This window comes from Girardinichthys multiradiatus, chromosome 4 (genome assembly GCF_021462225.1).
Source record: "Girardinichthys multiradiatus isolate DD_20200921_A chromosome 4, DD_fGirMul_XY1, whole genome shotgun sequence".
NCBI lineage: Eukaryota > Metazoa > Chordata > Actinopteri > Cyprinodontiformes > Goodeidae > Girardinichthys > Girardinichthys multiradiatus.
Window position 1 is genome coordinate 48,674,425 of NC_061797.1, and position 26,249 is coordinate 48,700,673.

At 43.3% G+C, this 26,249-nt stretch overlaps 1 protein-coding gene across 11 annotated transcripts in view; it reads right to left on the minus strand.

Moving 5' to 3' along the window:
- Window positions 1–26,249, minus strand: part of kifc3 (kinesin family member C3) — a 47,627-nt gene that overhangs the window by 16,104 nt on the left and 5,274 nt on the right. The window contains exons 1-5 of one of the 11 annotated variants that reach the window (XM_047362681.1): window positions 15,275–15,706; window positions 6,425–6,545; window positions 3,069–3,211; window positions 485–520; window positions 185–317 (exon numbers count right to left, since the gene is read on the minus strand). In XM_047362681.1, coding sequence (XP_047218637.1) covers window positions 185–317; window positions 485–520; window positions 3,069–3,211; window positions 6,425–6,545; window positions 15,275–15,493 — 652 coding nt within the window. In that variant the 5' untranslated portion in view covers window positions 15,494–15,706. Of the gene's footprint in view, window positions 1–184; window positions 318–484; window positions 521–3,068; window positions 3,212–3,332; window positions 3,691–6,424; window positions 6,546–9,098; window positions 9,243–13,810; window positions 13,950–15,274; window positions 15,707–26,249 lie in introns of those variants that run through there. The other 10 variants (XM_047362685.1, XM_047362683.1, XM_047362686.1 and 7 more) reach the window with 10 other exon arrangements.

The following is a 26,249-nucleotide window of genomic DNA, read 5'->3' on the forward strand; positions in this document are numbered from 1 at the left end:
CCCTCTCTCTTTACCCTCTTTCCTGTCTACCTACTGTCGAAAAATGGAAAATAAAGGCCTTTAGTGCCGCAAAATCAAAAAAATGGCGCCACAGTGACACATGATGTGGAAATGTAGTTTGGCGTGTGTGTGTGTGTGTGTGTGTGTGTGTGTGTGTGTGTGTGTGTGTGAGAGAGAAACTCACGGTTGGGCGTGGCCAACAACGGCTCCTCCAGAAGCGTCTGAGCTCCTCCTCCCGTCTGCTGCAGGAGCTGATGACAGGAAACCTCCTCAGAGCATAAATGAGCTTGAAACTCACACACTTTGTCCTGCAGAGTCTGAATGCAGACACACACACACCAAATAAAACTATGAACAGGAAGAGTGACTGCTTTTAAAGGTAGTTGAGCTCTAGAGATGGTCTGAACTAAAATCACATCTACACTGAGACTATAATCCGGAGCAGAACCAGGAGGACAGGGACAAAAACGATGAAGGTTTTTACATTGACAGGGGTCCACCAGCAGGACCAGGTGACTCTCTGTAGGTGGAGACGGCATGGAAAAATGAAAAACATGACGGTTAGGACGGACACAAGGAAGAGAAAGAATGCTCATTCCATTCAGAGTCAATCTGCTCATTATTTTATCTAAAACTGGTTTCCAGCAAACAGATTTAAATTTGTTCTCAGTTTTCTGTTTGAATGTTTTAATTATGACCAGTCTGGAAAAACAACTGTTCTGATGTCATCCTCAGATAAACCTCATCATTCTGTTTTCGTGGCTTCACTGTATATTAACTTTATGCCTTTATGGAAAGCAGGTGAATATAATTAAACTCTGAAGTTCACAGATGCAGACATCTCCAGCTAACAGGCCGTAACCATAGAAACAGACAATCCCAGTGTCCCACAAACATTGAGTCAGTTTATTAGCATTAAACCTTTAACAGAAAACATCAGCTGGTTGTTTAAACAGAGGCACAATGATAACCCAGCACCAGCAAGAAGGGACTTTAACTGGCAGGGTTGTCAAAATAATCAATATTTCCATAAAATTGAAACAAAACAAAATACAGCTGCAAAGACATCCAGCCTTCCCATACCAAAACAATCAGCTACTGTTGCAGCTTTTAAATCCTGCTACCATGGCGAGTAAAGGCACTGATGTAGCTAATGATAACATAGGTTATGGTAGAGCCAGAATGAAGGTGGCAACTAGAGCAGAAAAAAGTAGGAACCCCTAGCAACCTGCTCTGCACCTGATCTCTAAAGAAAATAATTTGCTAAAGTAGCAGTAAGTCAGAAAATGGACAGGGCTGCTGCTGAATACATCTGCATGGACCGCATCCTGGTTTACACTGCCATAAATAGGCTTTATGTGACAGATCCATGTCTGTTTTAAAATTATTTCAGAACAGAATCATCCTTTATTTGTTCCTCAGCAGTAACATTTATTTGTATCAACAGCAGTTTGACAGACAGATGGACGCACACACTGGCGCATTAAAAATAAGAATTATAATAATATTAAATAATTGCACGACTGAATCAAAAGGTATGCACTTCCATAAAGGATTTTAATACTTATACTTAGTGTCATCTAGTTCAGTGGTTTTCAAAGTGGGGGCCACGGCACCCTGGGGGGCCACCAGAGGGTTCTAGGGGGGCCTCAGAAAGGTTGCGGATGATGATTAAAAAAAAAACACTTTTGTTGAATGTTATTCAGTGAGATTATAATTGTGTTAACAAATTTTAACAATATTCTTACATTAAATAAATGTATTGATTATTGAATAGTTAATAAAAGACATTTTAAAAAGTTGATATTTCTGTGGGTTTTGCAAAAGGGGGTTCCCACCCAGAAGCTAATGCTGTTTGGGGGGCCATGTTATGGAAAAGTTTGGGAACCCCTGATCTAGTCTACTGTTTTGCCAAACAGGGAGGTGGCCCTTGAATTATATTTTTCTACCTATTGGTTTTATTATAAAGGAAGTTAAAATATTGTCATAATGTAATAAATGATATGTTTTCTCGTAACTAGAAACCACTCTGTGCCTTTAAAACATTATGCAGCGGAAGCAGAAACTGTATCAAGTATTTTTCTTAGTATCTGCATCAACCCTAGTTGTGTGTGAAGAAACCTGTTGGTTTGTTCAAATATGAAATATTTTATGAACAACATGCAACTGAAACCTGTTGCTCCTTCTTCCATCTGCTGGATCCTCTAAAGATAGAACCAGGGCTGACCTGAAAGGCTGACCCCTGTTCGACCCTAACGATATGGCAGCATTGTGGACGTGTAAAACTGCTAGCAATGGCAGTAATCATGCTTTTCCATTTCTACTGGGAACTCAGATTCTGTCCCTACATGGAAACACAAAGTGCTCTGGAAGTAGAAACTCTGGAAGTTATAGTAAATGAGCAGCATAAAGAACTGTCCGTCTTTCTGCCAACATGTTCCTTCCCTGTTTGAACTAATAATGCGATCATCTTGTGCTGTTAATAGAAGCTAGCATCACAACCATTAACAGTAAATGAGATTGTTTACGAATTGGTTCCTCCACCGAGGATTGCCACAGACTGCCCTCTACAGGCAGAGAAGGGGATGACAACAACACTGAACCTTAGTCAGAAAAAAAAAACTGAAGGAAACACTGCCCTCTTCAGGTAGAACTGGTCCCTACAGGAAAAACAGGACTAACAGAAGCTGCCCTCTGCAGTTAGAAGTGGAAAAAGCATTTATTTCTGATTTTAATATATCTTTCAATTAATCCATTTGTGATTTTGTGTTCTTTAACATCAGAAACATTTTACTGATGAAAGCAGACAGATGGATCAGAACAACCTGCAGAACAGCTACGACAGCATCAGCTGTCCAGTTGTGGACGTGAGGGGCAGGCTGACATGACTGTCCTCTAAGGTTTTAACCTGCCTGACCTTCATCCAGCTGAACATGTGCTGAGATCATCAGTGAGTCAGCTCATCACATCACCTCAGACTGACATACTCTGACAGAACAAGACTGCGCCGCTACAGAGCGAACCAAGCAAGCTTGGTTTCATACAGCACCCCCTGCTGGAGAATTTACCTTGATGAGTAGCTGGTGGTGGGATGAGTTCGTGTTGTTCAGTTCAGCATTCAGAGAGGGGCGCTGTGAGAAGGTGGCAGTGGGCAGAGACAAGAAGGAGCCTTCATCTTCACCATCACTCATCAGGAAGTCCACAGAGCTCGCTGTGAAAACACAAACACACACAGTTAATATGGTTTAAACATGTTTAAGTTAAAATGCTTGTCTCATTAACAGAACCACCAGTTTCTCCTCCAGAACCAACAGGATGTTAAAGCCCACCACCTGAACGTGCAGGAAGCTGCCGGTTCTCCTCGTAGATTTTCCACCTTCTTCATGAACGAATCCATATCAGAGCTTCCTGAGGTCTCTGAACCACTTCTCCTCCTGAGGAATTCTGCCCCAAGCTCCTAGAAACCAGTCGGACCAGTTGCAGCGGATAACAGCCACTGACATATTAACCTGCTCACACCGAGCTGGTTTTTACGCCGCAAGTTTTCCTGAGTGCACGAAACCTCTTAAATCCTGCCGAGCAGAGCGGAGAACAATCCTCGCAGTGTGAGGAAAGCCGGAGCATTAAACAGATTTTCTCATTCCCACAGCTTCATCCCAGATCATGTTTGCTTCAAACATTCAGGGCAGAGGAAAAGGTCCAGACTGCCTCACTGTTCAAACACGTGTTCAAACATCCTGCTGTGTTAGAGGACAGACCTTCGATCTGCTGCTTTGTGCACATGTGGACCCGCTCCTGGCGCTCAGCAGCCAGTAATACAGAATAAATCATTAAGGATCATTTTAAACTTTACTCCCAGAGAAGAACCCACCTGATTTACCTGCAACAGTGCAGCTTTAACTGGAGAATCACTAAACAGAAGAACAGAACCGAGATGCCTTAGCTGACCTGGGTTTGATCAACTGATCAATCTGATCAATTGCAGCTTCAGTACAAACAAGCCAGCTGCATTTCTAAAATGGATCAAATATCCAGATGTTCATCAGAAACATCCTTTTCTCCACAAACTCTCCAGATCTCAAAGCTGGAATCTAAAACCAACTTTCAGAAGAACAGAGTTACATTGACTGAGGAGAAACCTGCTTTCAGAGATGATTACTGCCCATCAGAGAGCTCCATTCCTCTGAAAGAGGGCTGCATGCGATTAGAAGATCATGTGATGGTGGTGTTATTGGTAAAGGGTATCATGGGCATCCTCTGTGACCTTGAGCATCCTGAACATCATCTGTGTCAGGTAAGAGGGTCTCCTAAAGCCAGACTCCGCCCATCGGGCTGAAGATATTATTACCAAACAAAGCTTGAATCAACAACGTACCAACCAGTCCACTGTGACCTCATTACTGTTCACACATACTGCCATGATCATACATATTTCTGATAAAGTGCAGCTCTGCTTCACCCTTTTTCACTCAGTTTTAATGAAGATGGATCTTCCAGAACAAGAGGAAGGAATCTGATCCGTTCATCCAGAGCTGCTCCAATCAGGCTTTTAACTAGAAAACACACATTTCCAGCTTTCTTTCAGCTCAAATGGGTTAAAATTAACCAACATTGACCATGAAAGGAAAAGTGATCATCAGCAGGAGTTAAGGATACAACAGAAATGTGGGAATTTCTATTTATCTTCATATTTGAAGATCCATCTCTAACCTTTTATCTGTTTTTACTGAACCCGGAACAAAGATCAGGATGTTGGATTCAGGAGCGGGGATGGGTCGATTAGTGGCATCAAGGTTTTAAAATGTTTTCAACCATTCTGTTTCAATCTGAAATGTTCATGTCCCAAAGCACTGGAGTGCAATAACTGTTGAATAATATATTGAAAATGTTATGAACCTGCATTTTTAATGCAAATGTAATATTTAGCCAGCTGGACAGAGATGCTCACACCAGACAGAGATGACATTTCCCAGAATGCTAAAAGGTCACAGATGAGAAAGAGCAAAGAATAAGCAGATATTGCAGCATTTACCAATTTATCCATCGTGAGATTTTCTAATAACATGCAGCTCTAGTTTATCTTTCTATGGTTTTAAATCCTTTTACCAACAAACTACAAAAGTGACTCTGTCTGCATGAAGCATAGAGCATCATCACAGTATCACTGTTTGCGTTATGAATATCTGGACTGCAATAAATATTTAATAAATAAACACCATGCATTTAGGTGGTCTGTGCCTTGAATATAATTGTTTTGTTGCTGCATAAAAAATTTAAAAAAGGTAAATATGTGTTTTTACTCACTCTGGCCTGAAGCAAATACTTTCCACTGGAAAGAATGGGATTTCGTATTATTTCCAGTAGCTGGATAGACGACTGGAAATCTGGGGTCTTTGTTTAGCATTAACCCAAATCAGAAAGACTTGAACACTTTACTGGTTCATTTATGCCAAGTCATGTCAGTGGTGAAACTTTCACAGATATTATTGCATATCAACATGTTTTCCTAATATCGTGCAGCCCTAGCACAGAGTAATACAGAGCTGCCCCTCCCCAGCTTGTTGCTGTGAACTGCCACACCGCTGGCTGAAAGAAGGCAACTACACATTCCCCACGCTTAGGAGAAAGACAGATTCAACCGGGTGTGTTCCCAGACAGTCATATCTGTGAAAACTAAAGGTGTGCCACCTTCTGTCTGATTAAGCAAAGTCTATTGAGAAGCTCTGAGAATGTCTAGTAATTAGCTGACTGCAGGCTCAACCTCAGCAGATAGCCTGACTAATAAACCGGCTAGTATCAGCTGGTTATACCAGGGTAGGTCTAAGGAGCAGAAAAACTGAAAGTTATTAGATTAGATTATACGTTTTCATCTTTTCTGACATGTTTCCTCTCATACAGAACTAAGCCTATTGAGATTAAATATGACAGTTTCTTCACTTTGGAGTTAAGTAGCTGAAAGTCTTTCCCTCTGATGAAACTTCCCAGGAATTAGTGTGAAGATTAGACTGCACGTAGGGCTGATGAATCAGAGTCGGAGATTCGTTTAGTTCTGGCTATTAGACACAAATTTTCTTTTAAACGCAACAGGAGACAGATCTGAAATTGTTTTGGAAACTTCAGAGTAGCTCTTTAAACACACACACACACACACACTTCACTGAAGCCAGAGCATTGGTAATGTGCTGCCCAAACTGGGACAATAGCTCCAGTGTTACTTCACCTGATGGTCTCTCTAGAGACTGTAAACCGACCAGCTGACCCTCACAGCCGACAGAAACTCCACATTTTCAGCTCACCTGCTCCTCTTCCTGACAGTCCCAGGCTTTCTCCATTTGGCCGCTCAGGTGTGACTCACCTGTCTTGCCTACTGTCAGGAAAAAAATGCAGCCACGCTGGTGTTTTCAGGCCACACCCTCTGACTCACCGTCCAATGAGATATCCTTCTTCCAGAGCTCCTGCAGGCAGGGGGCGTGGCCAATGTCCCAGGTCTTTCTTGTTCCGAACATGACCGCCGGGCTGAACAGAGCACTGGACCGCTGGGCCGTCTGGAGGCAAGAAAAAATGACACAACGCAGGAAGAAAGTTAAAGGAAAACTCCAACATTAAGACTGAATCAGCATCTGGTTCAAAAGGTCAGTCTTCCATACTGGGTCCCGGAGAAGCTGGTGCCTATCTCCAGCAGTCTATGGGTGAGAGGCGGGGTACACCCTGGACAGGTCGCCAGTCCTGTCCAGGGTGTACCTAGGCAACACACAAACACAAGCACACACTCATTCTTACACCTAAGCACAATTTAGAGAAACCAATTAACCTAACAAGCATGTCTTTGGACTGTGGGAGGAAGCCGGAGTACCCGGTGAGAACCCACGCATGCATGGGGAGAACATGCAAACACCATGTAGAAACACCCCCAGCCAGGATTTGAACCCAGGACCTTTTTGCTGCAAGGCAACAGTGCTACCAATTGCGCCACCGTGCAGCCCCTGGTTGAACATGTCTGGACTCTAAAGACAACTTGACAGCTCCCCATGGTGGCAGGATGAATCCACACCCCCTTAACCATCATTTTTAAAACTAGTGTCTTGGGCTGGGATCCAAGGGTTTGGGAATTTTCAAAGTTAGGGAGCATTCAATGGATTTGATGGGAATGTTTAGGAAAAGATTGGAATTTAAAATGTTCAAGGTTGCCCTTCAAAGGGATTTTAAATACAGAGGGTAAAATAAGTATTGAATACGTCAACAGTTTAAATATTTCCAATGTAGCCCCTGACTAAAAGTTCACACCAGGTGTTGCCAACAACCCATGTAATGAAGCTATGGATAAGACCTTGGAATGTCACAGAAAAGAAAAGAAAGCAAAAAAATAGCTAAAATCTGCCAGGATTTAGAAAACATTCCTGCTGCTCAGTGCAAATCAGTATCAGCTGGTTTAATATTAAGTCGTGGACTATAGAAAGGGTTCTCGTCATCATCAAAGTATTGGACAGAGTGGTACCACTGGAAAAACAAAGAGACCTTCACCAAAATATCCTACTGTCGCAAAAGTACTAATAGCAATGGTTCCTCTGAATGTTCCAGTGAGCGCTGCTGGAATCATAATCCAGAAGTAGAAAGAACCTCATTTCACCACAAACCAGCCAGACCCAGGTGCCACTCAGAGAGAGTGGCACAGTTTAAGTATGAGGATTTTCCAACAGAATGTTTAGCTTAGAGTGTGATGATGGTTCTGACCCACTGAAATAATCAAACGTTTGGATTTAGCTGCTTCCATCTCCACATGACCAGGTTCTCCATCTAGTTGTAGGTGTTTCTGTCTCCTTCCAACCAGTGTTTCTCCCACTGCTGCAGGACCTACAGTTTTCTGACCAATCAGAGTCCAGAGTGCAGAGAGACACGGCCACACACCTTTACTCCCAGTAGATTTCAACTCTGGATGCTTCTTTAGAAACTGGACCTGAAGGTTCTGTTTGACCAGTCATATATAACTTCAGAAAACAATGCAGGCACACAACCATTCTGGGGTCCGCATATGGACACCAGAATGTATCTAGTGAATGTTTGAAGCGACCCCATGTTTTTAACGTGGCGCAGAAGAGGAGGGAATCCCCATAGCAACCTTCCCCATCCTCACAAAACAGACATTTTGTCAAATTCAAAGAAAATGTGTAGTTCTGGGAGAGTCTTTAGCCTAGCATTGTTTTAGCCATGCTCAGCATCTTCTGACATCACTTCCTGCTGTCGCTATACAGGTACCGGGTCCCAAGACTTAGGTTCTCACGCTTCTCAGCAGCTTCTCGTTTCCTGCAGTAATCCATTGCCAGATATATTTATACTTCCTGCTGCACTGGGTGATAAAATGGGGAGGTTCTAATTATACAAATAGAGATTGATTTAAAGGATTGACTCAGAAGACTAAAGTTCTGTTAACAATTCATTCAAAATGGAGCTTTTACAGCATCCATCGGTTTAATTTCTAATCAAACAAGCTTAAACCTTTACTGCTCTCTGTTAGACTTAAAATAAACTTCTCATAACTGATGGTCCAAACCCCGTGTCTGAGGTTTCCTTCATTCTCCAGTGAACTGAACCTCAGCCCTCTGATTGGCTCGCTCAGTGAAGACAGACAAGGTGTTTTAATCTCATTTACCGGCTGAAGGTCACACAGACGGACATTTAAAACAAAAGCCATCTGTCTGACTCTCCTGTCCCAACCAAGGGTGTCAGAGAGCACTTTTCTAAAAACATCTTGATGGTCTGTGGGCGGTGGAGAAAGGTTTTTGTTCTGGCCGATCGGTAATATCAGCCCAGTTTCCCTTGATGGGGAAGAGAGAGGTAGTTGTTCTAACTCCCAGTATGGAGTTCTGCTGCTCCAGTAGAAAGTTCTGAAAATCTATAACTCTAATTGAACACACCTCCCACCACAGCAGAACCAGCTAAATAGATCGTCTCTCACTGAATACTGACCAACAACTCATTTTTAATTATCATCTCTGGATCTAAACTCCCAGCTGAGACCCAAAAAGGGCTAACTGGTCTTATCTGTTACCATCACGAAGACCTCCAGGCCTCTAGCTGGCTCCAAAAGCCTCAAATCTTACCGCTCCGCAGCGAGTCTTCCTCTCTGCACCATGTCCGGACTGCCGTTGCTCCAGCCAGCTCTTATTGATCAGCGTTCCAACCCAGCCCAGCATGCTGACGTCCAGCCATTCACCCAGAACCAGTGACCCACTTCAGGTGTAACTGTTTCAGAGCGTCCTGCAGTCTCTCCACCTGTAATCAGGAAATCCACCTGCAGCAGGATGACCAATAACTGATCCCAGAGCAGCTGGACAGGATGAAGGTAATCGGATAATCCTGAGAGCAGATGGTCCGTTAACTGCTGCAGGACAGAACAAGGAACGTAGACCATAAGGAGGAACTCTCACTTTGACTCCACCTTAAAACTATAGCAGTGTCTACTGAAAGTCAGTCTGAAGGTCAGGAAGAGAACTGAACAAAACTCTTCCATCAATCAGATTTAGTTCCTTTAGATCTTCTCAGGACTTCCATATACCTAAAGGACATTCTGACTTATAACTGGCATCCACCAGAGTCCAGATCAGTAAGAAAAATCTGATCAACGTTGCTTTTCCATCAGCTAGATTGAAGATGAGCAGCTTGCGAACCAGGAAATCTGAGTTCAGAGAAGAATGAAGTTCAGTTCCAAATCCATCTGAGGAAGCAGGAAGTCCAGTTCTCTGATCTAGAAACCTGACCTGCTCCGAAGGCACACAGGTTTAGACACAGAGGTTACCATGGCGACACAGACTGCCAACAGGCTAAATCGAGGTTACCATGGCGACATGGACAGCCAACTGGCTAGGTTGAGATTACCATGGCGACATGGACAGCCAACAGGCTAAGTTGAGGTTACCGTGACGACATGGACAGCTAACAGGCGAAGTTGAGGTTACCGTGACGACACAAACAGCCAACAGGCATGATTGAGGTTACCATGGCGACGCTGAGAGCAAACAGGCTAGGCCAAGGTTTTCATGACAACACCGACAAGAATCACAAGGACAAAAATGAGTGGGTTTTTGTGTTGGTCTTAGATTTGGACTCAGCTGTTGAGTCATGTTGAGTCTCTGTGCTGCTTTGGGTTTGTTACATTAGTGACTGTGGTTCCATTTTGGGTCTTTAGACTGATGGACTCAGGCCTTCTTGACTGTCACACTGATATAAATGGAGTCACAGTGTTTAATAAACTATAGTTCTCTGTTCCACACATTCAGAATCTGAAATAAACTGAAACATTAGAAGATCTCAGACTAGAGAGGGACCATAATGAGCCGACAGCGTAACCACAGCAGCCCAGTTCATAGAGTCAGAAAAATATGAACTAACCGAACAGAAAAAGGATCCGAACCAAACACGTCATCATCAGAGTCAGAAAGGAACAAAGATTTAACACAACATCACCTTCACTGATGGTTCAAAATGTACACAGAGACATTCCTTTGACATTCAAAGGCTCCACACACACACACACACACACACTTGTTTTGCTATATGTAGTGAGGACCATCTGTTGACTCCCATTGACTTCCATTGATTTTCAGTCATTTTCAACCCTTTCTATGCCCTAACCCTGACAATAACCCTAAACCTAACCATTACCAGTGCATGCCTAACCCTAACCTGAACCTAAACTCAATTCACACCGTAGTCCTAAATCTAACCGTTAGCAAAATAGGTCGTGAGGACCAGCAAAATGTCCTCACTTTGGTACAAACGGTCCTCAATTTGATGGTGAAATTGGGAAAATGGTTCTCACTGTGATGCCAAGACAGGAACACACACACACACACACACTATATAAAAGTGAATGTTGCAACAAGATGACCGGTGATAAACCAAGAGTTAAAAGGTGTTTTTCTAGTTCTGCTTTGGGTTCATCAACAAACACACCCTCCATTTCTGCTACCTGTATGACCCCTTCTCTTTTCCAGTGGTTATAATCAGTCTGACAGAGAGAGGTATCCCAATCCTTGTGGTTTTTAGTATAACAATGACCATCAGTGGGACCCTTTGTGGGGTTCCTTGAGACGATATTGTTGTAAATAAGCGCCGTTTAACTAAATAATCTGAACTGAAACTATCTGTGTTGTTATGCTGCTAAAAGCGTAGGCTGCTGGAGGACACTTTCACCACTTTCACCCTCTTCGCTACATTCTCACACTACTCTCCAATTTTGCATTATTTGCTGTTATTTCAGCTTTTAACTTTGTTCTCTCTTTTCTCTTCCTAGAAGCTACACCTGGCCTGGCTCTGTGTCTACCTGTGATACCTTTCTGGAGAGAAGCATCATCCAAGCTTCTGCTGGCAACAACTTAATGCTCACCCCCTACCGATGATCCACATAGCCCTGTCTTTTAGTGTTTAACCCTTTCTCTCTTCTAGACATGGCTACTGACTGAGCTTCTACTGTAACTAACTCTATGTTCTCTCTTTCAGACTCTAACCTTGAAAACTGGCTCAGAGTTTATTTGTTCTTTCTTTCTAGATGAAACGACTAAATGAGCTACATCCATTAACATTTACTTTTCCTTCCTATAGAAAGTACTCCTGGATCAGTGCTTCTTTGTTCTCTTTGTGTCTCTGCTCTGTTTTCTCTAACCCCCAGTGGGTCGTGGCAGATGGCCCCTCACACTGAGCCTGGTTCTGGTTCTGCTGGAGGTTTCTTCCAGTTAAAAGGGAGTTTTTCCTCTCCACTGTCGCTACATGCATGCTCAGTATGAGGGATTGCTGCAAAGTCAACACCAGTGATTGTCCACTGTCTCTACATGCTCATCCAGGAGGAGTGAATGCTGCAAGTCTCTGACTGGATGCAATCTGCTGGGTTTCCTTAGACAGAAAAACTTTTTAACCAATTTGAATAAATAACTGAATCTGACTGAACTGTTCAATTGTTAGGATTAATAGGAATGTATGAACCTGACGTTTGTAATGTGCCTTGAGACGACATGTGTTGTGAATTGGCGCTATATAAATAAAACTGAATTGAATTGAACTGCATGTAATGAGTAATAACGCAGTTGGTAGCACTGTTGCCTTGCAGCAAGAAGGTCCTGGGTTCGATTCCCGGCCGGGGGTCTTTCTGCATGGAGTTTGCATGTTCTCCCCGTGCAAGCGTGGGTTCTCACCGGGTACTCCGGCTTCCTCCCACAGTCCAAAGACATGCCTGTTAGGTTAATTGGTCACTCTAAATTGCCCATAGGTGTATGAATGAGTGTGTGCTTGGTTGTTTGTGTGTTGCCCTGTGATGGACTGGTGACCTGTCCAGGGTGTACCCTGCCTCTCGCCCATAGACTGCTGGAGATAGGCACCAGCTCCCCCGCCACCCACTATGGAATAAGCGGTTGAAAATGACTGACTGACTGACAAAAAACAAGGACCAAAAATCAGAACGAGCAGCACCTGCAGAATCCACCAGAACACCAGCAGCATTGAAACAGGTAAAAAAAGATGTGTGGGAACAGTGTGGATCAGAACACATGATGTGGAAGATCTGCTCCGTGGTGGCATCTGCTACCAATGATTTCTGGACCACCAATACAAAAAACCACATATGTAGGGGAAATATTTGGCCCAAAATAATATCTTTCACTAATTGCACAAAAATCTCAGCTAAATTGTTTTAGTCATAAATAATGCTTAGTTCACATCTCATCATTATTATTATTAGTTATACTTTTTAGGCACCGGGACTGGAATTTTTCTCTTTGTTTTCAAAAGTGAGCTGACAGCGAATGAGGCGGAGAGATGGAAGACATGCGGCAAACGCCAACCGGTCGGGACTCAAACCTGAGGGGACCAAGGCCTCCGCCCACCCCAGCGCCGCCACCACGCATAATAATATTTTTCAAATTATTGTAATGTAGTTTTTTGGAAATTTTTTTCCACATTGTTGGAAGTACACGATTTCTTGAAGACAGTCCACTGTGCCCCAGATCTTGACTGTTTTTCCAACATGTTGAGTTTAAATAATCACATTTTTCTGAGAATCTGAATGTTCAGGCAGCTGTAGCTTAGAAATGTTTCATAGAGCAGCATTCAAGGATTTTTAGAATTACCCAATCCAGGTGTTAACAGAACCTGCTCCTGTTCGATTATAATTTTACATGTTTACAAATTAGATCTGTCGTCTCGGTTACCCTCAGGCTGATGGTGGACATCCTACCCCTGTCATGGGCACCAGACCTCTCCTGGTTAACCTGGACCAGCAGCTCAAAGCCTCAGATGTTCTCTGTGTGAACGAGTATCATGCTCCTCCTGTTCCTGAGCTCCCAGTCAGATCAATGCCAACCGATCACCCTTTTCCCATGTCCCCCCCCCCCAGCAGCAGCCGCGGCTCAGTCTGACCCACTTCTACCAACCTGCCGGCCTTACTACGAGTAGACAGTAGTCATTATAGCTAAAAATACCTGACAGAGGCTCCGCCCACACCTGCTGCTAGGACAGTTAAAGGTTGCTCTGTCTGCTCTCTGCTGCCGAGATGAGACAGAGCTGCAGAAACATGCCGAGAAACCGACTGGAGAGAAAAACGCTCAGACAAAAAAAACAAAAAACAGAATGAGACGTCAGGCTGCCGTCTGCAAGGATTCAGGTCAGCAGCAGAAACATGAGCTGCTGCATCAGGTTACAGAGCTGCACGTCTGCAGCCTCTCCTCCATTCATCCATCTCCATGTCCATGCATGAATCCATCCATCCATCCCTCTTTTCATCTATCTATCCATCCATCCATCCATCCATCCATCCATCCCTTACCTCCCTGCAGCCTCCACATCATCTCTGCATCTTCCTCAGAGCTGCAGCTTCATGGCGTCAAACTGCAGCAGGATCAACACCACCGACCCCCCCAACACACACACACACACACACCAACCCCACTTCCTCCCTCCGTTTCCCTAGCAACAGCAGAGCAGCATCACACCTCCTGAAGCCCCTCCCCCTCCTAATGGCTGAATATTTCAGGGGAGCGGCTCCTCCCCACCGCTCCGTCTCTGATGGGTTGACTCAACCCAGAGTGACGTCACGGCACAACGAATCGTCTTATTGGCCTTTAGCCTGCATGATAGAAAGTAATCTGGCCTCTGTTCCCACTGCCAACACATCTCAAGGCTGTCATTTCATTACACCGTTGAGCATTTAAAATTATAATTTAGATTTAAACCTCATGTTTTCTATGTACTGTGTGTGTGTGTGTTGTATTTTAGCCCCTTGCTGAGCTGCTTCATCTTCGCCAGGACTGTAAATATGATTTTAATTTGATGATTTATTTAACCTTTGCAGTTTAAATAAAGCATAAAGAAAAAAAAAACTCTTATTCTCTACAGTTTAATTTGCTGCCAACTGAATCTGACAGTCCAACTCCCAGCTCATCTGTTGGATTATCAGTAAATTATCATTAGTTTTTACAGTTTTACCCTGAAATTATTATCTTTAAGCAGTTTTATCCCCACAGGTTTTGTTACAGGATGCTTCCTGCAGCCGTCAGGAACCAATAAACAGGATGAACCCAGATTTCCACTGTGGGAAAATATTTTCATTTAAAAAGACTTCAGACGGTGTTTGCATTCATGTCTCATTCACTAACGGTACCATGTGGAGCCGCTCTCCTGTCAGAACCAAGTATAGTGGCAGTTTTCATCCATACTCATTTATTGCTTCACCCCCTCCATCATCAGCACCATCCTCCTCCTCAGCATCCGATCAGAGCTGCAGCTCAGCTACAGATCATCTTCATCATATGAAGATGAAACACGTCTCATTACATAATGGTCCTGACAGATGGAGCCAGAACATTGGGTCAGAGAGGTCTTCTGACAGGATATGACGTCACTAAAACCCTGCTCCATCAGGGTGCAGCTTTTCTATGCTGGAACATCAGGAATCATTCAAGAGTCTAAGAGACGCAAGAACCAATGACAAGCCAAATCCATCTTGAGTTCAGAACAGAACCAGCATAGTTGTTCTGTCCAGAACAGCCGCTGTCAGGTTCTTAACAGATATTCCACAAATAGGTTCCGAATTCAGAACCAATTAGAATCAGATCTCCTGGCTCTCGCTAAGATGTTGCATCGGTGATCTGAGACAGATCTTTGACCTGTTAGGTACGATCAGAACAGACTTATTTCTAAGGAGTTTACGTGGTTAACAAGCCAAACCAGAACACTTAGTCCACACTGGGGTTTATCCCAGCTGACCAGTTAGGATTAATCCTTGTCTCACCTGGACCCGTCTCCCACTTGTGGAGACGTTCTCAATGCCGCACCGCCTCTCTTCGGCCATCACAGCCCCTCCTTGCCTCCTTCGGCACTTGGAGATGCCTCCATCCTCCAGATGTTCCTCCTTTCCTGCAGCCTCAGCGGTTCCGTCCAGCTCACTGTTGAGCCGCTTCCTGAGGAGGCTGTGGAGCGTCAGGACTGCGAGGGTACACAGGACGTACATGTCCCCGTCCTACAGGTTCTAGCTCACAGTCTTAGCTGCTGCAGATGGAGCTGGGGCTCCATCCGGGCTTTCTGAAGCAGGGCGAGCTCCAGGTGTTCTGTTTGGATCCTCATTCAGCTCTGTTTGGATCCTGCTGCTCTGTCCACTGGATCTAATCCTTTTCTGACTCTTTAATGTTCCACCTCACCTGTTTCACCTCTGTCCTGGATCCCGCCTCCTCACATTTAACGTCACAGGTCCACAGAACTGATAAGACGTCTGAACCTTGTCCCTGCTGCAGTCACGTCCACAGAATTCTTCAGGTGTCCTCTGGTAACCAGAGCCTGCAGCTTCAGTTTTCTGTAAGTCAACACCCTGAGCCGCTCACGGCCTCCATCACCTCAGATCCCTGCAGCTGCTGCACAAAAGTTCAGAACATCACCAAAAACATCTGAAACGCTCCTGCTCTGCCTTAAGCAGACCATGATCTAGAAACATCAGCTGGAAACACAGAAGAAAGCTAGAAGGTTCTAGTTGAACTCCCGCTCTATGACAGGCAGTGAGAGAGTTTAATTCTGCAGTACAAAGTTACAGGAACCGGTTTGATCTGACTCAAAGCTCCAGTTAAATTCCCTTCACGGATGATGCAGCTGGATCTTCGGATGTTCTAGAGGTTCCTGCAGCTGGAGACTCCCAACAACAGGAAAAACAGTCTGCTCAGGTTCTGTTTTTAACTCCAATGTTCCCTCCTGCGTGTGGTTCTGTTCAGAGCTGCAGGAGAACCGTTTTCTCTAAATGAAACAAGATTAAAAATTCACCTCCACCCAGAGTTGCTCTCCCCCTCCCTGTCCCAGAACCATCTGCTGCAGCAGGATAAACCGGGCCGCTGCTGCTCACGTAACATTCATGATGCATCACTAGGAATGGGTCAGAACTGATCATCCCAGGCAGTTCAGAGCCGTTTCTCCAGACTATCAGAACTTTTCTCTGCGGTCAGAACCCAGCAGGCTCTGATACCCTCCCTCCCCCTCCCTGGATTGGAGCTAACAGCTTCAATAATAGCCTACGGTACGTGATGCTGGGTTCTGATTGCCTGCTCAGAATCGGACAGTGCTTAGCACTGACCCACTCTGAAATGGACTGTAAATGGAGCTGGAATAGTTTCCAGAACATGGCCCATAGGAACAAAAGGGCAATGTTTCTGGTCCACTGAGCCCTTTCAGAGAACTAATGAAGGGTGGGGCCTCAGCAGGACCGGCTCGCTGCACCATGAAGGTCCAAAACTGATGCCACATATCTGCAGGATATTTTCTGGAAGGTTTTAGGTTCTGTGGCCTCCAGGAGGATTTAAGGGGACCGATTTCCTGAGCAGCACCAAACCAACATAAAGATCCATCATTTCTCCTTCTAATCAGGAGAAGGCAGAGCCTCTTTATTTGTTTCAGAACTGAAACCATACGTCTGGACTCGGACCGTCAGATCTGCAGAAATGATGCAGAGCTTAGGGGTCAGCAGGGGAAGACAGCTGACCAATCAGACGCTGAGCAGAGCTGCGTGCATCGAGCTAATCCTTTTTATTCATCTTTCATAAACTGTTTAATGATCAGCTGCAGCTGCTCCACCTAAACAACAAGAACCTTCTGTTGTTGTTGATCTGATCCATAAAACACAGATTCTGCTCCTTATCATGGATCATTGACCCGGTTTATCAGAGGTTACACATTAACCTGCTCAGGTTATGAAACCATAACTGCTCCTCTCCAGCGGCAGGTTTTACATAACAGGGACTGTTCCAGATCTGCAGAACCCGAGGAGCTTTCCAAACTTTCACCAGACCCAGTTTTAGTTCTGGATCTATTGGACTTCTACCAGCTTTAGCTCTAAAAACAAAACTACTAAAAAACATCAGAAAAAAAACCAAAAGGAAAATCTTTGACATTTGGTCCTTTAATTTTCTGGCCAATATCAAAGATTCTGACTTGGTTCTATGAAGCTCAGAAATACTTTCAGCATCTAAATTAGAATCTGCAAGACGATTCTAAATCATTGAGTTTGAATTGGTTTCACATTTGGTCCAAACTGCCGGTTCCAGCCCATCAGAGTTCAGATCAGGATCTGAACCGTCATGAAGCTCCTCTTCTTCACAGCCGGCTCGGTTCTAACTGAATATTTATTAATAAAGTTTTATTATTGGGTTCTTTACCAGACCTTATTATTCCCAGCAGGTTTCCCAGCCCAACACTGGCTGAAGCTCCTGAGCAGCTCGAACTCATTCAGATAACGTGACTGGATCACTGGAAACACATCAGTACCACGGCGCTGTCCTCAGGTCAGAGGTCAAACCTGCTTGTAGCTCCTGTGGTTGGGCTGCAGAGGTGGTGCAGCAGTGTGTTTGGCAGATCTGTCTTGGAGAGGGAGAATTAGGTCTGCAGTTTGTTCAATCAGCTTCTTGTCATATTTTACCCTGGGATCAGCAAATAGTCCAAACGGATCAGAACCAAACAGGTTTAGCATCCAGAGAAGACTTGCTCCAAGTTATTCCATGTGAGAATCCTGGGTAGAGAGCTGAGTGCAAATAGCTCAGGTTTTTATTTCTTCATATCTGACCCTGAGATGCAGGTTCTGGTTCCGGAAGGGATTCTGAACTCAGATTTATTCTGTCGCTCAGCAGAGAAATGAATTTGAACCTAGTTTGGGTTTAGGTTCTTAGTTCTGATTTGACTGGATCTGTCAGAAAAGTTCCAGTTTCGATGCAGACCTACTAGGTGACTCGGAACCACATACTCTATAGCTTAGCTTATCCATCCGTTACTCATGGTGATGAAAAGATCCATTAAACCCTGCTATCAAGGCACTAGAACCAGCTTGCTGATCAGAACCTTCAGAATCCAATCAGTGTTCTGGTGGAATTATCGAGGAAATTCCCATCAGAACCATAGATTATTTGGACTGGAAGAACCAGAATGACTGTAGAGTTTTCATTTTTGGGACCATGGAGCCACGACCCTTCATGTTCTGGCTTTGTTCAGAACCACAAATGGCATGAGTCTGTTTGGGTCACATGAAGAGGTTCTGAGGGCTCAACTGTTATCCAGCTCACATATATCTGCATAGATGAAGACCGGCATAGAGGGCGCCCCCATCAGGTGTGGTGGAGAACAGCAGCAACGTCATGACTGTGCAGCAACAGAGATGGACAGCGCCCCCCTGAGGCTGAGCTGTGAAAGCTCTGTTCCTGGTTCCAACATCCCAGAATAGTCCTCTCTGTTTTCCCACAGAGCAGCAACAAAAACTGAAGTCTGAAGAAGCTTAAGAGAAGAAAATTAAAAGAATTCAAGTTCCTGTGTTGGAAAATAAAAGAATCATTAAATTAAATGAGAAATAATTTTCATATTTACTGCTTCTGCTATTTATATTTAAAATTATATGCCTTTTACCAGAAGAAGATGATGATGATTTTCCCTCATGGTATTAAAATGGCTGCCATTTCATCTCAAGGTTTTTGGAGAAAGAAACAGATCTGTTTGTGAGCTTTAAACTGAGCTAGAATCTGGAGGGATTTTATGGAAGCAAATCGTTACCATATTTCAAATGAAAAAGCATTTTCAGAAATGCTTTTTCATTTTAAGAATGTGGCTGCATTGTTTGACTCATAAATGAAATTAGTTATCAATAATCCTATTTGCATTTTAAGTTTCTTCTTCAAGACTTCTCATTCTTTCACTTAATTAAAAAGAAAAAGACATTTTAGATTTATTTTTCAAAATGTACCCCAGCAAATAGATACCAAAATTCAATTTGAAATGTAAAATTTGAAAATGAAAAAGCATTTCCAGAAAATCTTTTTCATTTTAAGAATGTGGCTGCATTATTTGACCCATAAATGAAATTAGTAATCAATCATCCTATTTGCATTTTCTTCTTCACGACTGAACATTTTATGCCATAATCAAAAAGAAAACAAAACAGACATTGCTTTTTCGTTTTCATGGTCTGCCCGCAAAGTACTGCCCAGAACTGCCGAGATCAGTACCCCTCCAAACTCAATGACCCCCAGAGTATGTGAGGAACCTGGTGTAGTATTGAACTAAACTACTTTAAGTCTGTAACTAATTCAGCTTACTGTGATCTTAAAAACATTACCAGATTAAAGTGTTTCCTGTCAAAACAGGAAACAGAACCAAGTCATGCTTTAAGGTGTGTAACAAACTCCTTGAAAACCCAAGATGTTCCAGAAGCAGTTACAAACTTTAGGAAAGGACAATGGCTATGTTCTCTGATCATTAACTCTGAGATATTTATACCCGAGTTCTATATACCAACATATGTTGAGGTGTTAGTATCTAGAACAGATTTCTGTATGGATGATGCTGGAAAATAAAGTTTGCTTCTGTGGACATTGATGTTAGACATGGCTCTTCAGCTCCCCCTGCTGGACTGCTGTGTGATAATCACACACAACTGTCTCATCTCTGACCCATCAGGTAAGAATTATCGTGGATCAGAACCTTTATCATACAGTACAAACCAAATGTTTGGACACACCTTCTCATTCAAAAAGTTGTCTTTATTTTCATGACGATGAATATTGTAGCTTCACACTGAAGGCATCAAAACTATGAATTAACTCATGTGGAATTATATAATGAACAGAAAAGTGTGAAACAACTGAAAATATGTCTTATATTCTAGGTTCTTCAAAGTAGCCACCTTTTGCTTTAATTACTGCTCCACACACTTGGCATTCTGTTGATGAGCTTCAAGAGGTAGTCACCTGAAATGGTTTTCCAACAGTCTTGAAGGAGTTCCCAGAGATGCTTAGCACTTGTTGGCCCTTTTGCCTTCCCTCTGCGGTCCAGCTCACCCCAAACCATCTCGATTGGGTTCAGGTCCGGTGACTGTGGAGGCCAGGTCATCTGGAGCAGCAACCATCACTCTCCTTCATGGTCAAATAGCCCTTACACAGCCTGGAGGTGTGTTTGGGGTCATTGTCCTGTTGAAAAATAAACGATGGTCCGACTAAATGCAAACCGGATGGAATAGCATGCCGCTACAAGATGCTGTGGTAGCCATGCTGGTTCAGTATGCCTTCAATTTTGAATAAATCCCCAACAGTGTCACCAGCAAATCACCCCCACACCATCACACCTCCTCCTCCATGCTTCACGGTGGGAACCAGGCATGTAGAGTCCATCCGTTCACCTCTTCTGCGCCGCACAAAGACACAGTGGTTGGAACCAAAGATCTCAAACTTGGACTCATCAGACCAAAGCACAGATTTCCACTGGTCTAATGAGAGATCATATTTCTCCTATTTTAGCTTCCCTTCATTGGCTCCCTGTTAAATCCAGAATAGTATTTAAAATTCTCCTCCTCACATATAAAGCCCTTAATGATCTAGCTCCATCATACATCAGAGATCTGATTGGTCCATATGTTCCTAACAGAGCACTTCCTTCTCAGACTGCAGGTTTACTGGTGGTTCCTAGAGTCTCTAGAAGTAGAATGGGAGGCAGATCCTTTAGTTATCAGGCTCCTCTCCTGTGGAACCAGCTCCCAGTTTTAGTCCGTGAGGCAGACACCCTGTCTACTTTTAAGGCTAGGCTTAAAACTTTCCTTTTTGATAAAGCTTATAGTTAGAGTGGCTTAGTTTAGGGAGCCTTCCTCCCTCCCAGTTGGTTGGAGTAAGGTGGAGTCAGGTTTAGCCTAAACCGGCTCAGTTATGGTTGAGGTTTAAACACACCCTCCATTTCTGCTACCTGTATGACACCTTCTCTTTTCCAATGGTTATAATCAGTCTGACAGAGAGAGGTATCCCAATCATTGTGGTTTTTAGTATAACAATGACCATCAGTGGGACCCTTTATGAGGTTCCTTGAGACGACATTGTTGTAAATAAGCGCCGTTTAACTAAATAATCTGAACTGAAACTATGTGTGTAGTTATGCTGCTATAGGCTTAGGCTGCTGGAGGACATAATGACCACTTTCACCCTCTTCGTTACATTCTCACACTACTCTCCAATTTTGCATTATTTGCTGTTATTTCAGCTTTTAACTTTGTTCTCTCTTTTCTCTTCCCAGAAGCTACACCTGGCCTGACTCTGTGTCTACCTGTGACACCTTTCTGGAGAGGGGCATTGTCCAACCTTCTGCTGGCAACAACTTAATGCTCACCCTCTACCGATGATCCACATAGCCCTGTCTTTCAGTGTTTAACCCTTTCTCTCTCCTAGACATGGAAATTGACTGAGCTTCTACTGTAACTAATTATATGTGCTCTCTTTCAGACTCTAACCTTGAAAACTGGCTCAGAGTTTATCTGTTCTTTCTTTCTAGATGAAACGACTAAAGGAACTACATCCATTAACATTTACTTTTCCTTCCCATAGAAAGTACTCCTGGATCAGTGCTTCTGTGTTCCTTTTGTGTCTCTGCTCTGTTCTCTCAAACCCCCAGTCGGTCGTGGCAGATGGCCGCTCACACTGAGCCTGGTTCTGGTTCTGCTGGAGGTTTCTTCCTGTTAAAAAGGAGTTTTTCCTCTCCACTGTCACTACATGCATGCTCAGTATGAGGGATTGCTGCAAAGTCAACACCAGTGATTGTCCACTGTCTCTACACGCTCATCCAGGAGGAGGGAATGCTACAAGTCACTGACTGGATGCAATCTGCTGGGTTTCCTTAGACAGAAAAACTTTTTATCCAATTTGAATAATAACTGAATCTGACTGCACTGTTCAATTGTTAGGATTAATTGGAATGTATGAACCTGACTGTTGTGAAGAGCCTTGAGACGACATGTGTTGTTAATTGGCGCTATATAAATAAACTGAATTGAATTAATGTCCATTCCTTGTGTTCTTTAGCCCAAACAAGTCTCTTCTGCTTGTTGCCTGTCCTCAGCAGTGGTTTCCTAGCAGCTATTTTACCATAAAGGCCTGATTGATACAGTCTCCTCTTAACAGTTGTTCTAGAGATGTGTCTGTTGCTAGAACTCTGTGTGGCATTGACCTGTTCTCTAATCTGAGCTGCTGTTAACCTGCGATTTCTGAGGCTGGTGACTTGCATGAACTTATTGTCCGCAGCAGAGGTGACTCTTGGTCTTCCTTTCCTGGGGCGGTCCTCATGTGAGCCAGTTTCTTTGTAGCGCTTGATGGTTTTTGCGACTGCACTTGGGGACACTTTCAAAGTTTTCCCAATTGTTCGGACTGACTGACCTTCATTTCTTAAAGTAATGATGGCCACTCGTTTTTCTTTACTTAGCTGCTTTTTTCTTGCCATAATACAAATTCTAACAGTCTATTTAGTAGGACTATCAGCTGTGTACTGTATCCACCTCCTGCACAACACAACTGATGGTCCCAACCCCATTTATAAGGCTTGAAATCCCACTTATTAAACCTGACAGGGCACACCTGTGAAGTGAAAACCATTTCAGGTGACTACCTATTGAAGCTCATCAACAGAATGCCAAGAGTGTGGAGCAGTAATCAAAGCAAAAGGTGGCTACTTTGAAGAACCTAGAATATAAGACATATTTTCTGTTGTTTCACACTTTTTTGTTCAGTATATAATTCCACATGTGTTAATTCATAGTTTTGATGCCTTCAGTGTGAAGCTACAATATTCATAGTTATGAAAATAAAGAAAACTCTTTGAATGAGAAGGTGTGTCCAAACCTTTGGTCTGTACTGTACAAAGTTCAGCTAAATCCGTGCATCGACAGTTCTTGACATTCAGATTGACTGTGACCTTTCCAGATCTACCATGCTGGAGGTGATGAAGGTTATGGACCAAATGTTCTGTGATGATGCCTCTGGCCTGTTTGATCCGACATCCTGTTCTGAAGTTTCCTCATCTAAAGCGCAGCAGCATCATCTGTTACCATGGTGACCAAGCCGGTCCAACATGCCTGGGTAAATTCCTAATCCTGCGCATGTCTCTGCAGATGTCTGGGATTGTCTCTACACAGAAACCGACCCCAGCTCCAGAACTCGGCAGATCCGCAACACATCCACAGGATTCCCGAAAGCTGGAGCTCTGAATCAGGTCTTTTCTCAGGTCTTCTTTAACTGTCCAAACTGAGAGGATGTGACTCTGATTATAAGGCCCCAAATCTCATTTCCTCTCATGCAGCTGCAGCACAACTCAGCGCTGCAGTCTGGGTCTGCCTGACTTCTGAAGTCAGCAACTCTCATCGGTTATTTAGGGCAGAGATCAGAGAACATTAAATGTTCCTGGCTAAACTTTAACCAAGTTAACGATTATCCGATTACTAAATAAGTTGACGATTATTTCAATAATTGATTAATCACGATTAATGGCTTCAGCCCTAATGAAGACCAAGGAACCTAGCAGACAGGTCGGGGAGAAAGTTCTGGTTCAGTTTAAAGCAGGGTTAGGTTCTACAACAACATCCCGAGCTTTGAACATCTCACAGAGCTCTGTTCAATCCATCATCTGAACATAGAGAGAGGATGGACCACCTGCAGCCCTACCGGGACATGGACGTTGTTGGGACCCACAGCCATGGATCTCAACATTAAACTTCGGTACGGACCTTTCTGGAACTTTCAAAATAAAGTGCATTAACCTTCTTCCGGCGACGGCCAGGAAACGGGATAACTGCGGACTTCCTGTGACGCCACTACCCAAATAAAAGCACAGCTGTTGCTACATCCGCCCTCTTCCACACGGCCTTCCAGAGGGACCGGATAGGGGAGGAAAGCGCGCTAATGTCTCTTTGCTGGCAAACAGACAAAAACTCTTCAAAATGGATCCAAGAGTGTCATACGATCATCGATCATATGCAAAGATAAGTACGAATGAAATACTGTCTGTGTATCCGGTATTTTCATTCATGAATGGGGGTGATTAAGGTACAGGCATTGCCTGACTGTCTCTCCGAGCCCCCGCAGACGCAAACAGTGTTCGAGAGAAGCCCCTGCAAAGACGCAGTCTCCCAGTCTGGAAGGAAGACAGCAGAGACCGCAGCGGATAGGATGGGCCGCCCAGCTACAACTCCGGAGCTAACCCTTTGTTCACAGAACGAACGCACCTTCTGATCGTGAGAAACTGAGGAGGTTAGCGGGAAGCTAACCCTTTGTTCACTGTGGATACCTTCTTCAAATTTCATCGCCCCTTGGACAACGTTTCCTCACCATGGTCAGAGGTTAGGTTTGGGCAGATTAACAGTTAGGATGAAATAATCTGAACGTTTTCATTTATGAAGTTTGGTTTTTGTGAAGCTCGGCTATCTTAGTGCTAGCAGGCTATCTGTAGCACACGTGCCGGTTTGTGTTCTTTGTATGTTTTTAAAGTTAAGACAAACTTTATTTAAAGGGTGATTTTTAAACAGAACATTGATCATAACGCGCCATCCGCACTTATGCATTTTAACCCTTATATTAACAGAGGTATTTTAAAGGTATGCGTTTGTTTCTGGTGCTAAGCTATCCGCTTCTTTGTTAGCTCAACTGCTAACCGGTAAGAACATGTGCTGCTACTAAAGAGTATTTAACAGGAAGGTTGTTAGTTTTCAAGCTAGTGAATAATAGTCCCTGAACAGCAGTTACTAGATTTGATAACTAAGTAAACACCATTAAGCCCCATTTCTCCAGAAAGATTTGGCTCTTATCCAAAATACTCCCTTAACAATATTTCTTCAAATATTTCAATAAATAAAGGCAGCTAATAAGACACCGTTGAGAATTAGTCATCCAGAAAGTTGGTTTTATTCAGCAGATCATTCTTTAAAACATTATTTTATTAAAATCATATTTTATCTGATCTTGCATTGTGAATGGTTGTCTAAATGTTGCTGATTATTGTCTAAGTTGGTTCCAAGACTAACTTAACTTCTTTTCCAGATTCTTCAAGATAATCCTTGGTTCTCAAACATAAACATTGCATGGTAATGTTGCATCACTCTTTTGGTCATAATTTCCAATCATCTTTAATCAACTTGTTTATATTGTACATAGCCCATTAGTCTTTATTCTTTAATTCTGCTCGGTAGTTTAGTTGGATTGTTTTAGCAAAGTAAAGAGTTTGTTGATTGAAATATGTTTGACTTGAGTTGACTTATTTTTGTTAATAAATTCTTGTATTTTAAGAAATTGTGTGAATTTATTCCATATATGTGCAGAGTTTATGCTGTTCAATAATGTCAGAACTCGTCTCACACCTTTCCATTTTGTCCTAATACCATCGCCTTACTGGGCTGGTATTCACAGGACAATCCTTAACAGACCAAAATATTGTTTGATAAAATATTAAAATTAAATATTAAATACTATTCTCAGATTAATAATCCTAACAACGTCCACCTAAACTGACAGGTTGGATAAGGAGAGCATAAATCAGAGAAGCAGCCAAGAGGACCATGGTAACTCAGGTGGGAGAATCTGTCTCCCACCTGAGTCGCTTGTACTGTATTGCACCGACTACGCCAAAACAAATTCCTTGTATGTCCAAAAACGTACTTGGCAATAAAGCTTTTCTGATTCTGATTCTGTCAAAAAGACAGCTATTAGTAATGCAGTTCACATATCTTTATCTAAAAGTGGCCAGAAGAAAGCCATTGCTGAAAGAAAACCAGAAGAAGTTCAGATTGCCACAAACAAACCAAGAGACACAGCAAACATGTGGAAGACGGGGCTCTGATCAGAAGAGACCAAATCTAATCAATGCAAAACACTTTGTGTGCAGTAAAACTAACACTGCATATCACCCTGAACTCGCTATGTCCATGGTGGAAATTGGTGGTGACCGCATCA